Here is a 16,367-nt window from a genome sequence, read left to right as displayed (position 1 = left end):
CTAAATGCATAAATTAGTTCTTCCTGTAGCAAAACATAAAGTAAATCTTACCCTGAACTGCTAACCTTCTGATTTTCACTAAACTAGGAAACTGTTAAATATTTGTGGGTGATTTTGTTTCCTTTTCTAGTAAAAACAAATAATTTTTCTTAAAAAAATAAGCAGGAATGTTTACTATAGTTCTATTAGATTATCTTAAACCATAATAATAAATTAATCCAATCATAAATTAATCCATAATCATAAATTAATCCAATCCCTACTTTTGTGTTAGGCTTCCTATTTGGAACCCCAAAAGAAAAAATAATTTTTATTACTTTTTTTTTTCTTAATTAGTACTCCTTCTTTTAGAATTTGCATTAGTACTGTTTATGTGAGTTTCACAACAGGTTGTAAGGTGTTTTCTGTTGCTATTTTCCAGAATGGGAAAAAACAAGAGAATACAACAGAACCATTTTCAGCCTACAGTGTTGAATGTGCAGTTTCACACAATAGCTTTTGATTACTTGCAGCTAGTGCATTATTTTATATTCTGTTTTCTGTATTGCAGTTGGGCCTGTAGCTCTTAAACAGAATCTCTAAAAAGGAGAAATTACAGGACCGAATTTTAGCATTGCAAAAATAACGAAGACATAATTAAACAGAAAGTCAGCATCTCCCTGTCATTTTTGCAGCAGCACATTTGTTCCTGATGCAGTTCATGCAGGGACTGCTGAGGACAGGACTGAGGTGATGCAGAGAGCTGTAGGCAGCGCTGCTTCGGTGCTCTGGCACGAAGGAGGAAACATTGCTTGAGGAAAGGCATTACAATTCACCATTCTAAGCATGTGACAAAGGCACAACTATCCACAATGCCTTTCCCAGCGTGTTTTTATTGCTTGTTTTCCCTGCAGTGTCTGTTTTCCTCTGCCATTCAAATACACACAAACAAAAGATCACTGCTAGGTGGGCAGAAGCCCATCGCGTGGGTTTCGGCGGCCGGGGCTGTTCCTCCCGAGCGGGGATGCCCCGGCAGCCTGCCGGCAGCGCAGTAACGCGTCCCTGTGTCCCCAGCGCCCGCCGTGCCCAGCATCAAGGCCGAGGACTGCACCGTGTGCTGGGACACCGCCACTGTCCGCTGGCTGTCCTCATCGCTGTCCGCCGAGTCCTTCATCGTGGAGTACTGCCGGCAGCACTCGCCGGAGGGAGAAGGTCTGAGGTCAGTGCCGCGCCCTTGGGCGGGCTGGGCAGCCGCGACCGAGCGGAGCGTCCTGCAGGGCGGCTCCATCCCAGAGATTGTCCTGCCTGCAGCACCCAGGGGAGGAGTCTGCTTCCCTGTGCTGGCAATCTAAGGGGCAGGCACTAAACTGCGAGATTAGGCGAGACATAAAAATACTTCCTTTTTATTCTCAGTCCCTTTCATTTGGGGCCAAAGCCGTGGAGATGTGCTGTCTGCAACCAGCAGAAGTTTGGGGGCTGTGCTGGGGGGGAGCTCAGAGCTTGGCAGCTCCGCGGGAAGGTGGATGATGGAGGAGCATGGCCCGGTTTGCTCTTCACTTTGTGGAGAACAGGACAGAAGTCATCTCTGGGCATAGCAAGGGTGATATGGGTGTCTCTGTAACATTGGTGACCCATCTGTGCTGTCTGGATGCGTGCGCAGAGGCCTCTCAATGCACAGCTGGGCTCGGTGCTACCTGGCTGTGCAGGCATGCCACAGGTCTTCAAGAGTTGCTTTGAAATTCAGGGTAGTGGCTGTTTATGCCAGACCCTCTCTGGTTTCCCCTATGCTAAGCCTGTGCTGCATACAGGAGAGGACAAGGAGGGATGTTGGCACCCCTGAGCCAGGTAACTGCACTGTGCTGAAATGCAGAGAAAATTGTTGTAGAATCATAGAATCTTAGAATAGCCTTGGTTGGAAAAGACCTTAAAGATCATCCAGTTCCAACCCCTCAGCTATAGGCAGGGAGTTACATGGTGGTCTGCATGTCCTTAGGGCTTGGGGGTCTTTGCCTTATAAAAACAGTGACAATATTCTAGCAAAGTACAGCTGCACAGGTCTGAGAAGTTTTATGAAGTGGAGAGGGGTGGCTTGCCATACAGAACCCTGTATGAAGAGCCTCAGCCCAGCAGAGGTTGTCTTTTTCACTTCCTGAGAACCCTGATGAGGGTCTTCACCAATGGGCTAGTTCATGTGGACTTCATGAAGATGGGGTAGAGAGGGAAGAGCTCCCTGAAGAGGAGGGAAGGGCTTCATGCCCTGAAGTCAAAATTAGTTATGTGGACTGAAGTGTTCTTAGCTTTGTAGGAGAGAAGTACAAGTGTGAAATTGTGAATGCCTTGCTCCTTACAAAAGTAGGCTGAAAACCGAAATTAAAAATTTCTGTGTGGGTGGGAGACTTTTTATCATGCAGTATAATGCAGTGTGCTGCATTACGGCAATCAAGGAGAGGTCTTGCCCAATTCTCCTGCTTCTCGGAGGGACTTGCTGTGTTTCAGACCTATTTCATGAGGCCGTCAGGTCCCTGTCAGCCTGCCAAAGTTGTTGTTGGTCAAAGATAATGGAGTTGCTGCTGAAACATATGCTGGTTGTTTGCCCTCAAGTTTCTGTGCTGTTATCTGAAACTGATTTTTTTTTCTCAAAACAAAACCAGAAACTGTGCTGATTTCTGTAAACCATGAGCAAGGCGTTGGTAGCACCAAGAGTTTGCTTGTGTGGTGATAAATGTGGCAAAAAACCTTCCAGAACAGCCCCCTTTGCTTTCTCAAGTGACCTTGTATAAAATCTAATGTCTTTATAATTATACTGAGTCACATTTGACTTCTTGGCCTCTCTGTCAGCGGAGACTGGCCTTTAACTGTGACAAGTGTGAAAACTTTCCACAAAATAATGAATTTTCTCAGAATTGCTATAGCTTAAAACTCTCTTTAAGAGAATTCTCTGGGCTTTGACCTTGTTTTTTGTGTCAAAGACAATGTTTTAACACTTACTTTCCCTGAAGACAATTTCCCTCTTATTTTTTTTCCTAAATCAACCCCCTGAGAATAACCTGGGAATCTTCTGTAGTGTCAGAAGTTGTTATAGTGTTGGAGAATTTTTTTTTAAAGATTTCTATTTTAGATAAAGTAGAGGGGGGGAAAAGCCTACTGGTAGATGGAGAACTGCCTTTATCACTCATATCCAAGGCTCCCAAAGGTGCAATTTAGAATTAGAAATCAACTGTAATAGAAGTCAATCAAGTTGACTAGAAGCCAAGTACCTATATAAGGTAGAATAAAACTCCAACTCTATGCACACCCAGAATTTTGTTCTCAAGTCTTGTAGATTCTTCTGTTTGTTTTATTTTCCTTGAAAGCTTGGAGGAAACTTTCAGGTTTCCTGAGCAACATGCATCTTGGGGATCAGCCGAATGTGGAGCCCTCTCATAGACAGCCTGTGCCTTTTGTGCTTGCAGCAGCCCTGGAGCTAAGCAATTTCCCAGTCCCTGCTGGGAGTTCAAACACATTTCTCAGCAACCCTAAAAGGTTCATTCAGTTGCTGATGCGGGCACAGTGCAAACGTAGAGGTCAGGAAAGAACATTCAAGAAAAGTTCAGAAGGCACCATGGCCCCATCTCCATAAGGCTGCTTTCACAGATGTCATTCTGGAAGCTCCCTCAAGGTAAAGGATACTGCCAAGGGAGCAAACAGGGAGAAAGGCCCTCACTGAACAGCTAGAGACATGTGGTCTAAGTTAGTGACATGTAAATTTCAGCATGCCACAGAATCACAGTGTGGTAGGGGCTGGAAGGGACCTTTGGAGATCACCTAGAGTAACACCCCCGATCAAGCAGGGCCCCCTAGAGCCAGTTGCCCAGGATGCTTTTGAATGACTCCCAAGAACATCCTTGAAGCAATCCCACCTCCCAAGAGAGAGAATAAGAAGCATATCTGGAAATGAAAGCTCACTAAAGTTTCCTTTCCAATACTGCCAAAAACCAAAACAAACCAAACAAACAAAAAACCACAAAACCCCAGCTGTTCAAAATGGATTTGTAGAAGGCCCACACAGTTTGCATCCATATGCAAACTTTGAAATAAGAAATACTGACTTAGAAATGCCATGGAATAGGACTGATGTTGTTGAGAGAGAAACTGAGCTAGGAAAAAGTTTAAAAAGGTGGCCTTGTAAATAAAACTAGATACTTTGGATAAATAGAACTGTGGAAGATGCATTGCAGTGGGACCCACGAGGGGTAGTTTTAGATTATTTGCATTAAGGCATCTACAGCATGGTGTGGCAAAAAGCTGATAGGCCAATAAATATTTATACTGTATTGTAATGAGGAAATAGTTGGCTTCTGATTGTGATGGCATGAATTGTCTCACCCTTCTCATGAGACTGAAAATGGAATAAAAGCTTTTAAAATGCCGCTCAGTTGCCCCATCTCCAAGTCAAGAAAAAGTATTATCCAACACCCGACCAACAAAAACAAACAAAAAAACCAATCATCCAACCAAGTAACCGACCAACCAACCAAAAAAAGTCCACCCAAATCTACATTTTCCCTTCTCCTTTCTCTCTTCTTACCAACTTGCCACCTGAGGGACATAATTTCATATAGAATCACCTTACATCTTCAGCAAAAATGAGTCCCTGGCCTGCTGCAGTAGTTTTAAAGCTCTTTCCCAGGTTGAATCTTTTTCCAGAATCTTTATGAGTGACACTTTGAAATGTTTCTTTCAGTTTCAAGAGCTCTGCTATTTTCTCACTGTTCAGCCTCTTTGTGTTGAGAAGTCAATGGAGTTGTGGGTGGAAGATGGAAAGCTGTGAGAAATGTAGTCCAGGGATTAGGTATGTAGGCTGTTCAGATGGAAAGCCTGTGTCACATCATGAGAAATCCGTAAGACTCAGGGAGGCAGAAATAAGTGCAGTATGTGGTGAGCTTGTGAAAGTGGAAGTTACTGAATGTCATCCTCTCTGACAGTGCAAGACCGGCGCTTTTAGGGAAAGAAATTTTCAGTTTCCTTATGAAGTAAGTCTAATGATGGAACAAAAGGAACAAGTCTCCCTCCTCTTTCATTGCCCACATGGTAGTTGTGGTAGCTGGGAAACTGAGTGTTGGAAACTGTGCCAATTGCAGCTAACACAGTAAGTAGGGGGTGTTTTGGTGACCTAATCCCAAAACAGCGAGAGGAGAGGAGAGGAGAGGAGAGGAGAGGAGAGGAGAGGAGAGGAGAGGAGAGGAGAGGAGAGGAGAGGAGAGGAGAGGAGAGGAGAGGAGAGGAGAGGAGAGGAGAGGAGAGGAGAGGAGAGGAGAGGAGAGGAGAGGAGAGGAGAGGAGAGGAGAGGAGAGGAGAGGAGAGGAGAGGAGAGGAGAGGAGAGGAGAGGAGAGGAGAGGAGAGGAGAGGAGAGGAGAGGAGAGGAGAGGAGAGGAGAGGAGAGGAGAGGAGAGGAGAGGAGAGGAGAGGAGAGGAGAGGAGAGGAGAGGAGAGGAGAGGAGAGGAGAGGAGAGGAGAGGAGAGGAGAGGAGAGGAGAGGAGAGGAGAGGAGAGGAGAGGAGAGATGTGGCACAGCTGGGAGCAAACTCAGAGCTATTTGCCCTTTATTTTTAGCTTCAAGAGCTTTTTTCCACTCATGATGCATCCTTTCTGTATGCTTCCACATGTATCTTGAGAAGCTTGCATACTTTCACCCTAACTCCATATCAGTGATAGCAGCATGGCTCTGGAGGTACTGTTTCAGTGGGATCTAGGGGGTGGAAATGACAATTATAGCACAGAGGGTGTTGTGAATCACTGCAAGGCATATCGTTTGCTGGGTTCAGGCGATATTAAAAAATATCCCCTAGATGTTGTTTCCTTTAAATAAATGAGGATGCAGATGAAAGAAATGAGCATAAAAACACAGCATCAGATTTCCCTAAAACAAGAGAAATCACAGATTTGGCATAAAACTGCTACTATAATATTCCTTGGCAAGTTAAAGGTGAAGGAACATGCAAGTCCTTTTTGTTCTGCTTTAAATAGCATGTACCTGATATTTGAAGAGTGGATTTTCAGTCTTACAGATTCATCTTACGATGAGAGGAGATACTTAAAATATTTAACTTCAAATGCTTCTTGACTTTCTATGTCCTATATTTCTGTATCAACAATACCAAGAAATTGAGAGGACAGTGCAAGTAAGATAATATTTAATCTAAAGACCAGGATGCCTCATGCTTTGATAGCAACATTATTACACCTCAAATAATCTCTAAAGTGGGCAGGTGTATATAAAGTAGAAACTATCTGACATTAGAAATATTGTAGGTGGATTTCTTTTTCTTTCAAAATTACAGTTCACTACTTAAGGTGAGCTTGAGGAAGATCCATCTGCAATGCTTGTTACAAGAAATCAGAAATGGAACAGCCTTCCACCAACACAGTCAGGATGCATTTTCCCTCGCCTTCTCCTACACATAACCTGTATGCTGTAAGCTAAGCAGTAATCATACCTTCTCCTCATCCTTGCTTTTGTGGAGTCAATCTAAAGCATGATAAACTACTGTGATTGCTGGGGAGCCCTCAGTATTCACTCTCCCTCTTCACCCTACCCTCTAAACAGGAGAGGAAACAGATAGCAACACCTATTTATTCTTTGCATGCAGCTTCTTTTGCTCTTGGATCTGGCTCAGAACGTAGCAACTGAAATTCCATCTTGTCAGCATATTCTGTTTCATTACTTGGCAGCATCAGGACTGTTTTTAAGCCTTAATCATAGCTAAAATTTATGGGCTCTTATTCTTAGGCAGCTTAAAGCTGGCTGAAATAGATTACCAAAAGCTTTCAAAAATCTGATCACCATTTTATAGCTCAGATCTGCTTGAAGTCAAGATTTTTCTGTCTCACTATTATGACTGAAAAGCAGCATGCTATTGCCCTCTGATTTAAACATGCATCCAAATTCTGATTTGGAGAATTTTGTATTTGTAAGAGCCTGAAGTCTGAACTTCAGTCGCTGACCCTATTCTGCAAATGACTGGACCCAATATGTTTTCTAAATATCTATGAGACATCTCTGAGATCTACACTCCAGATTATGAATACCCCATGTCTACTTATTATACCACAATGTAACTATCTAATTTAATTTAGAAGTGATTTTGTGTTTTATTATTCAATCATTTGATAAACAGTACATAGTGAAAAAGATGATCTCCTAATTTCTTTGGAAGGATACTGACTTACGTGACATTTTCCAAAACACAGAAGAAGGAGCCATGTACAGGGCATCACTGTGCTTAAGGCATGCTAATCTACATAGTGCCACAGGCAGCTTTCAAGGAATAGCTTAGCATATCCTCTTTTCATGTCACATGTAACTCTTTGCTCAAAACCCCTCTCTGGTGGTCTGTACTTTGTATTCACATAAATTATGTCAGTGTGCTGGTTTTAAGGAATAGATTGGGTAAGTCTTGCCTAGGAAGCATGGGCAAATTTCTTCAAAGCTTAGGTGCCTACTTCTTTTCCCCTGCCTCCTCTGCTTCTATCCTGTTTTTCCTTTCTCTCCCTTCATATTTGCCTCCTTCCTCAGTTCCCATCTTGTAGTTTTCTTCAGTTCATAGGTTTTCTTTCCTTTGTCCCCTCTACTCAGGTTTAAAGAGCTTGTGTCCTCATCAGTCAGTTCATCAGGTTACACCTCTTCCCTAAACCTTTCAGCCTGCTGTGCTGTCAGTGCCTTGCTGAAGTGGTCTTGTGGTCAGGGCTTTGGTGAGTCATGAGGGGGAAGCAAGCCATGCCATTTCTGCCATTTCACTACATTGGTTCCAGCATTCATGTAACACATTCCCCGAAAGTAGCATAGTCTTGTGCTGATCACACCAGAACCCCAGACTCTCTGAAATTCTTTTAAATTGAAGGAACAGATCACAGAAGCACCCAGTGCATTTTCTTGATGCTCTCAATCACCCTTAATGACAACTGTCAGTGCAAAATGCCTGCCAGACTAAAAAGGATGACACACCAGTCTTTTCTGAAGATGCCATCCTCCTAGAAAGAGATCTGTGCGGTGTAAGCATGAATCTGGTGTATTAAGAGCTGTGAGATTTTACCTTGATGTGATAAATGCAGCAGAAACAGGCATTTGAAAAATCCCGATGGATGAGCACTGATTATTCGTCAGTTTGTACTGCTCTCTGGTGGGATATGTGCGTAAAAACAGTCACCCCTAATGAATAGCAACGATCTGATCTGACTGCTGACTCACATGCCTTGCCTCCTCTGGGGTCACAGCAGTTTGTGCTGCAAAAATAATTTATTTAGTCTAGCTTCTCACAGGGGTATTGCTTGCCATGGTGGAGAGAGACCATCCTGGGCTCCACTCTCAAACCTGAGGTGGAAGGGAAAGTGTCTTGCTCACTCTCCAAAGGCAGGTCTCCCATTCTGGAATTTAAATACTTGCCTTGTAGATTCTAGGAGCATTTCTAGGAGGAAATCACCAACTTTACACAGATAAACAATCTTTACCTGCAGGCATACAATGCAGAGAGTGTCTATTGTCTGGCTTTGCTGTTATCATAAGAGGCAAAAAATGAGGAAAATCAAGATCTGGTGCAAGAGAATTTGTTAAGCTAATCTTTCGTGCTGCTGTCAATGTTGAAAATAAACTGGCATCTTTCTAGTCATCCAAAATGCTTTCACTGGTACTTAGAAGCACCTGTGAAGCAGATTGAGTGGGTGCTGACTCCTGCTTTCTAGCAGTGTGTGAAGATACCAGGGGTAGAGGGTGTCAGGGCTGGAGTTTTTGAGGCAGTGCACTGGGGAGCACAGTCAAAGCAGGGAACTGTGTGACAGCAGCTCCTCGGCTCTGCCTCCTGCAAAACTGCCCTGTAAGGGTGCATGATACCACAACAGAGCCCAGGCTTAGTGGTTGAAGGATCTGTGAGTGAGGAGTTTCTAATAAGTGGATCACCATTCTATAAAGATTTTATGATGAAGAGCATGATTTCTGTGCTATCTCAGATAACAGTATCAGTTCTTTTGGATTTGTAACATGTGCCCAGATAGTAAAGCACTAGTGTATTCAGTGTCTTAATTAATTAATTAAAAGGTGTGTTTTTTCTTTCAGAAACTTGCTCATTTTGTAAAGAAAAAGCAGACTTTTCACAGGAGACAGATGAGGATTTGACTCGGTGCTTCTTAAATTTTATGTGATCAATTATGCCAAAAAAGCGACATAAAGTGATCATTACACTGCACTGGGTGATAAGTAAGATAAAGTGAGAACAATCCCTCAAGTGACATGCTGAAGCTCCTACCTAACCCAGTTTTTTGTGAAAATAGTGTTGCCTTTCTCATTTGGAGTTTCAGTATGGTGTTTGTTATTTCACTAGTAAACAATATGGTTAGGGAACTTCACTGTTGGCATAGATCAGTCTTCTCTAGTTTGGATACCTGCATACGTTTTAATGTATCTTCAACATTTGCAGATCTTTTGCTGGTATAAAGAAACCTGAATTGAAAGTATCCCTGGAGCCCAATGTGAACTATTTCTTCTACCTGAGAGCTGTCAACCCATTTGGGACAAGTGAACAAAGTGAAGCAGCTCTCATCTCAACTAAAGGTAGATCATAATATCCTGATGTCAAAACAATGGGGTGGAAGGGCAAAGCAGCCAAGCATTTTTCATTAGAAATTATAGCTGAAGTTCACAATATGGTTGTGGCCAAATTATTGAAGTTTTTATCTTGTTAACTCAAATTTATATCCCTTTTTTCTGCTTAAAATTAGCATAATCAGGACTACTTCACTTGAAGTTTGTATATTTATGTCCTGTGTAAAACTAGTGTGACTTCAGAAGCAAAAATGTTGAATTTGTCAGAGCAATGAAGTGATTAAGTATTCTTCAAGGATCTCAGTTTGCTTGAATCTGACAGAGCACAATCAGATGAAAGTTGTTGTGACCCTAAAGAAAACCTCTCACAATTAAAACCTAATGGAATTTGAGTGCTGAGGAAGCATGCAAAGCCGTTTTAAAACTTGAAGATTTCCAGATAACTAGTGTTATGTATGGTTCTTCCAAATCAGCCTGAAAATTCAAATTCACTATTTTGATTGAAAATTATTCAAACTTCTTACATACTCTAAAAGACCTCTTTATCACCTTATCTGCATTTCTCAATATTAGACTGCTGTCTCAATTTGGAATACTCCTTGTATTTGCAGCCAATTTTCTGTCACTCCTACATGCCAGCAGACACAACCCTGTCCAGCTAAGATGGCCGTAATTGTTTCTTAGCATTTTATGATTACTCTCATGTTAATATCTCATATCTGGTGTTTCTTTGTCATGAATTGTACCAGGAACTCGATTTCGTCTGCTGAGTGACACAGCGCATCCTGCACTGCAAATCTCTTCTAATGCAACAGTGATCCACCTTCCTGAAAAAACCAAACTCTCTGGGTGAGTAGCAGTATGATGAGCAAAACCATCCTGTGGGGTTCAGGATGGATCTCTCATTTTAATTTTTTGCCAATAGGCATCTTTCACATGACACTAGTTTTGTAGAAGAACTGAATAATTTTGGTCATCCAGCCTCTGGACTTCCTCCAATTGAACCCCCCTTTCAAACAATGCAAACCTCAGTAAAGTCACTGGTGGGATTGATGTACTAGGAAGAGTTCAGTGTCACACTAAGGAATGGCCAGGAAGTCAAAGTAGTAAGTGGTACCTACTTGGACTGCTTGATTTGTTTCAGCCTCTAGTCACCGCTTAATCCATCAGAGTCTCAAAGCAATTTTTTGCAGCCCTGAGAAGGTCAGCTTTGTGGGCTTAGTTTTTAATACACTGTGGATGGAAGTAATCCATCTTCATAGTTTGCTTTTCTCCTGAGGGCATTATTGGTAATGTTGTCCAAAGTATTTGTGGCTTTGGAGAACTAGGAAGTGCTCCTGGGATATGTTAACATGACTGTACCAGGCTAGATCTATCCATTGACAACAATGCAGGGGGATGGCTATATTGATATCAGTGCTAGGACAAGCACAGGTCCACTTGTGTAACTTGTGCCATACTGATATGGCTTCTTAAAAAGTGATGAGGATTTACTGGTTTAAGCACTTTTTGTTGCTGTTACCACTGAATGCACACAAGATGTTTGCCAGACTTTCTAGTTTGAACAAGCCTTCTATATTTGAGGTCTTTTAGATAAGTCATCTCAGTGCAAAGAGTTAAATCTTTCATAAAACCCTGCAGTTAGAACAATAGAGTGCAATTTCTTAGTAATTTTACGTGATGCTTAATGATTTGACTGAAGGAAATATCACAATATGGTTTGTCTAGCCCCACAATTTCTTTACTGTATTGCCTCTTCCACAAACAGGTTTCCTTCAGTCCTGGGTGAACTGCTGCCTGCTCAAGGATGTCATTACTGGGAAATTGTTGTCTCTGCCTGCAGAAGCTACAGGATTGGGATTTGCTATGAGACAATAACACAGAGCAGTGTCCTGGGATTGAGTGATACCTCCTGGTGCATGAGATGCTGTCCTACACAAACCAGGTAAAGAGGATTCAGTCTGGCAGCTTGGGAAGTTATTTCTCCTTCATAATAATGCTGGGCAGACACAAGAATCATGAAAGCAGAAAGGAATCTTCTGCTTCCTCATGAAAGCAGAAAGGATTTTTCTGCTTCTTCTATGTAAATTTGAATAAAGCACCTTCAAAAAAAAATTAAACTCAAAATAGATTATTATAGCACCCTTCATCCAGACAGTGAATAAAACTTACAGAAATAGTTTGTTGCTTCTCATATTCTGATTTGCTTCACTAGCTTCACTAAACCCCAGCAAAGGTATTTATTTCCATAAATGTAGTCTTTTTAGAATCTACTTCCATTTGTAGGAGATGTCAAGATTTGATAGGGGATGTTTTCTCCTGCCTTGTCCTTCACAGTGCTAGACACTCACCTGACACTCTGGCAGGACTGTAGGGTGCTGGGGTAGTCTGTGGTAGCAGGCCAGTGCCAGGCTGCTTGGAGGTTTGTCAGGCACCAACCTGCTACTTTCTAAAGTGCCCTTGATCTAAACAAGTGTGCTTTTTCCAGTGTGAAATCATACAGGTGTATGAACATTACTAGTTAAATGAAACACCCAAGAGGCTTTTTTTCCTACGAGTCCAAAGATGCCAAGTGAAAAGGTTTGTCAGGATGCCAGACAGGGCTTGAAGTGATGCCACATTTCCTTTGCCTACGTACCAAGCAAAATGCTGCAGCCATGTGATAGGCTGCTGTATGCAGCCACCTGTTAATAGATTGGAACTGAGCTGCAGGTTATTTCTGGTAAATTGCTATGGGGAGGCTCATTGTATTCTTGTTTCCATTTTCCCACAGCTTTCTTTATAGATTTCTTCACACTGGTGTGATGAGTGATGTCCATGTGACGGAGCACCTGGCCAGGATTGGCATCCTGTTGGATTATAATAGTGGAAGGCTATTGTTCTTCAATGCAGAGAGAGGACTGGTGCTGTTTGCCATCAGGCACAAATTCACTGATGCTGCTCACCCAGCCTTTGCCCTGGAGAAGGCAGGAATGCTTACCCTGTGCACGGGAATGGAGCTACCGGATTTCGTGAAACAGAGCTAACCTCCTGCTTCACAGTTTCCAGAAAACTGGCAAATACAGCATCAGGGTATGCCCTGATAGATAGAGAGGAAGTGATATGCCAGGAAGGGACAGGTAGTCTTCACTGATGAATGCTACATGCACAGCTCTACTTCACATCATCAGCAATTGTAGTTACTGCTCAGATAGATAATCACCCTGAGCCTGGACGAAAATCAACTCCTTCAGATGGAGCATGCACCTAGTAATACACAGAGCAGTACTTCTAAGGGGATAAAGAAGTTTTGTTAGATATGATAGTGCTAGCTGTCTTTTTAAAGTGAATTATGAACCCTTGTATGAAATAAATGCATTTCTCACTGCAATATATTAAAGTCTTTTTTTCATCATTTGCCAGGACCACCAGAGCCCGACTTGAAGATGATGTGCTTGGAAAATGTATAAAAATTTCAAGAACTGAAACATGTTGCAGATTGATATGTCCTGTGCCATTGTTTGCAAAATCTTTAATGTACAAATCAAGCAACCTTGATCATGTAGAGATCCTCATGTTTGCAAAATGAGGGAGTCCCAAGCTAGGTCTTTGTATCAGCTATGCAGAGTCTGAGTATGCTGCACCTACCTACCCTGCCCACAGTAGACTAACAGCTACCTGACTGTGTCAGTAAACACTGTGCTTGTGAGTATCTACTCACAAAACACAGGTGTAAGGAAACTTAATAGTACTGGTAAAATTCTTCTCTTGTGTTTTGCATCCTCATTGTGTCATCCTCAGTAGTGGTTTTGATGGTGAAAGGAAGATTGCCATGCAGGACCTTATGGATCGCCACTTTTCTGTCTCTGCTTTTTGCATTTGCTCTTAGAAATTTGATGCTCCTAATTTCAGGTTTGTGTACATTTTCCTGCATCTGCCCTGCTCTTTACTGTTATCCACACTAGGACCAGCAATATGACAGTGAGGTGCAGTGTTTCAGGGCTACCAAAACAGGCAGGCTAAAACTGGTTTATATCAGCACAGGAGTAGGATGCTGATTTTTCTCTTTGGCTTTTTAAAACCATTTTCCAAGCACTTCACACATTGGTACTATGGCTGTCTTCCTGCCTGTGTCAGGCTGAAGGCACAAATGCCAGTGGTGCTGAACTCCAGTGAGTGCTGGGGGAAATTAATCTTAAAGCAGGCAGGCAATGTTTTCACACTATGCCTGCTCGGGAGACTTCTACCTCAGGGGACTCTGTTGCCAGATTCATTTTTGAGCTCAGCTGAAGAGCAATACTCTCTGAATTAAGACAGGTTTCAGGAGTGTAATAGAGTTTGCAGCTGAAAAGAGGAGTTAAATGAATTACCATGAAGCTTCTGCCTTTTATGCTCAGAGAAGGTGCCTGCTGTTTGTTATTTATGATTTAACGCCACCAAGGCATGTGTTTTCTGCTCCAGCCTTGTATATGCTTGTCGTCCCAGGAGGGTCACAATCCAGACATTCATAGCAAGCTCAGGCAAGCTTGAGCTTGGTTAAGGCAACACAAAGAGGATTCTGTGACCACTCGCTTTAAGCTGGAGCTCTTTCTGGCATTTCAATAAAACGGTGCCAGTTCTGAGTCCCTGTCAGGGAGAGGAATAAAATAGTAGGACTGTGCCATGTTGGCTGAAGTGAGGGTTTTGTAGAGGTGTGGAGGATGGTGAGAAAAGGTCCAGGATTAATTGGGAAAGAAAGACAGGCTATTGGGGGTAGCGTTACTCTGAAGGCTAAAGCGGAGGAGGTGACAGAAGGTAGGCTGGAAACTCACACAAAGCAGATGGTGATAAACTAAGACACGGGTCAATAGTGTCAGCAGGGTGTGTTTTCAGGCTGCTGCAGCCAGTAAGCTCACCAAAGGTTTGACTGCCTCCGTATCTTAATGAGTTCTTAGAAGTAAGCCTGAAATATCCCAGTACTGGGCTGATCTTACCTATGCCCTCCTGTCCCTGATCACTGCCATTTCAAAAGTAGGATTGCTTCATGGACACCAATATATGTTGACAAGGGGAGAGACAGTGATAAAAGGAGAACAAAAGACAGGAAATTATCTGGACTTTTTTTTCAATTAAGACAAGAAGTGATTGCCTTGTCAAAGGCAACAATGTATTAGCAGTAATTAGTGATTTTAAAATTAAAAATTAAAGCTTTGTCTATTGCCAGACATTGTCACTCAGGTACTACCTGAGTGGTACTACCTGAGCTTCACAAAATGTTTTTATTGGAGGCACTTGATTCTTAGAAATATTTGGTTATTTTCAAAAAATAGCCTGTGTTCTTGATGAATTTTATATAAGGTCCACCTTTTGTATTGAGTGGTGTCCAAAAATTGTATTTACTGTTTATGTGAAAGCTGGGTAAGTTATTTTAAAAAGAAAGTGTCACTCAAAGAGCTTAAACAGTACTCATTTGAATGTCTAAATCTGGTTTGTTTTAAGCTACGCCAGATGAAGAAGTCCTGCTCAGAAAAATGGAACAAAGTGAGCACTAAACAGAAACTATACACAAGTTAAGGTTAGTATAAAGAAAACACTCATATTAGTGAAGAAAGCAGACCCTGAATGCCACAGCTAAACTACTAGGACTTAAAGTATAGGGTGCAAACTCTGCTGCCCTTGGAAAGCTTAGAGGCAAATCTCCTGTAATATTTTACTTGCCTGAGTGACATATAGTTCAAAAACTTACTTTGCAGAAGGTGACTGTCCTTAAACACTTCAATGTACAGTGCGGTGAAACTTTGATGTTTGTTGCTCCCTTTTTCCTGACCATTGTAACTTGTATACTGGAAGAAAAAGGCAGAAAACTCCCCGTCACTGTATTTTTGTTGTGCTTGATGATTTTAGCATTTAGAAATACCTCAAACCCAGCAAATACTGTCACTTTACTTTGCTGCTAATCACTAAGACTTCATGAAAATATTGACAGGGTTGTGTCGTGTCTGTACAGTCTAATCATCATTCCATGCTTAGAACGACATTTTAAAAGTTACACAGACATCCTTAAAAGAGCTCACCAGTAATTTGGGATTTGTTTTTGTTCTGAAGTACAAAAGCTGATGCCTAACAATGTACGCATTTTTAATAATTGGACTGACCTGAAACACATTTCATGAAAAGGAACAATTTCCTCTCACTTCAGCAGATTTTAGATTAGGCTTGTAAATGCCTGTGCACTGGGATGAGAATATAAGCTTGACTGTAAAGACAGAATCATTTATTTCTAATGTCAAAATAGGTCTGAACAGAAATATTGCTAGTATCAGTGGTATTGATCCACAAACCTTGCTTAGGTCAGTCTGCCCCAGAGAGAATTTCATGCTTCCATGTGATGTCAGGCAAGATGTTGGCAATGCAACTGCAATCCGCAGCACGTGCTCTGCTTCTGCGCTTGTGGAACACCTCTGCTCTTGACCTAGCTGTTCTTTCAGTATGATTGGTACTGAAAATGGTCAACTAATGCCTTGTATTACAAACAGGTGCATTAACCCCCTCCAGAACACTCTTGTTGAAAACTGTGTGCATATTGTCACTAAATCTATTGTATGACAAATACTCAGTAAGTTGTTGCTAAATCTACAGTCCTGTGATATTGCCTGTGTGTATGTAACGTATACATATTATTTCTATTAGCATTGCAGGGGGTTTTTAATACGTATGTAAAGATGGATTTAAGAGTAATATGAAATTAGGATCTTTCAAACCATTCTCACTTCAGACTGACAAGTAGGACCTGTAGTATGTTGAAGTTTTAATTTATTTTGGAAAATCACATTCGGTGGTGTAATCACAATTGCA

General features: G+C 41.9%; 1 protein-coding gene across 1 annotated transcript in view; it reads left to right on the top strand.

Annotated features, from left to right (window-relative positions):
* Positions 1–12,924, top strand: part of CMYA5 (cardiomyopathy associated 5) — a 44,895-nt gene extending 31,971 nt beyond the window's left edge. Inside the window, exons 9-13 of the mRNA XM_021531124.2 lie at positions 1,054–1,198; positions 9,430–9,563; positions 10,304–10,403; positions 11,323–11,499; positions 12,328–12,924. Of these exons, the coding sequence (XP_021386799.2) occupies positions 1,054–1,198; positions 9,430–9,563; positions 10,304–10,403; positions 11,323–11,499; positions 12,328–12,580 (809 nt within the window). The 3' untranslated portion in view covers positions 12,581–12,924. The remainder of the gene's footprint in view (positions 1–1,053; positions 1,199–9,429; positions 9,564–10,303; positions 10,404–11,322; positions 11,500–12,327) is intronic.
* The last annotated feature ends 3,443 nt before the right edge of the window (positions 12,925–16,367 follow it).

This window comes from Lonchura striata, chromosome Z (assembly GCF_046129695.1).
Source record: "Lonchura striata isolate bLonStr1 chromosome Z, bLonStr1.mat, whole genome shotgun sequence".
NCBI classification, from domain to species: Eukaryota; Metazoa; Chordata; class Aves; order Passeriformes; family Estrildidae; genus Lonchura; species Lonchura striata.
This window is presented reverse-complemented; position numbering and strand designations above follow the sequence as displayed.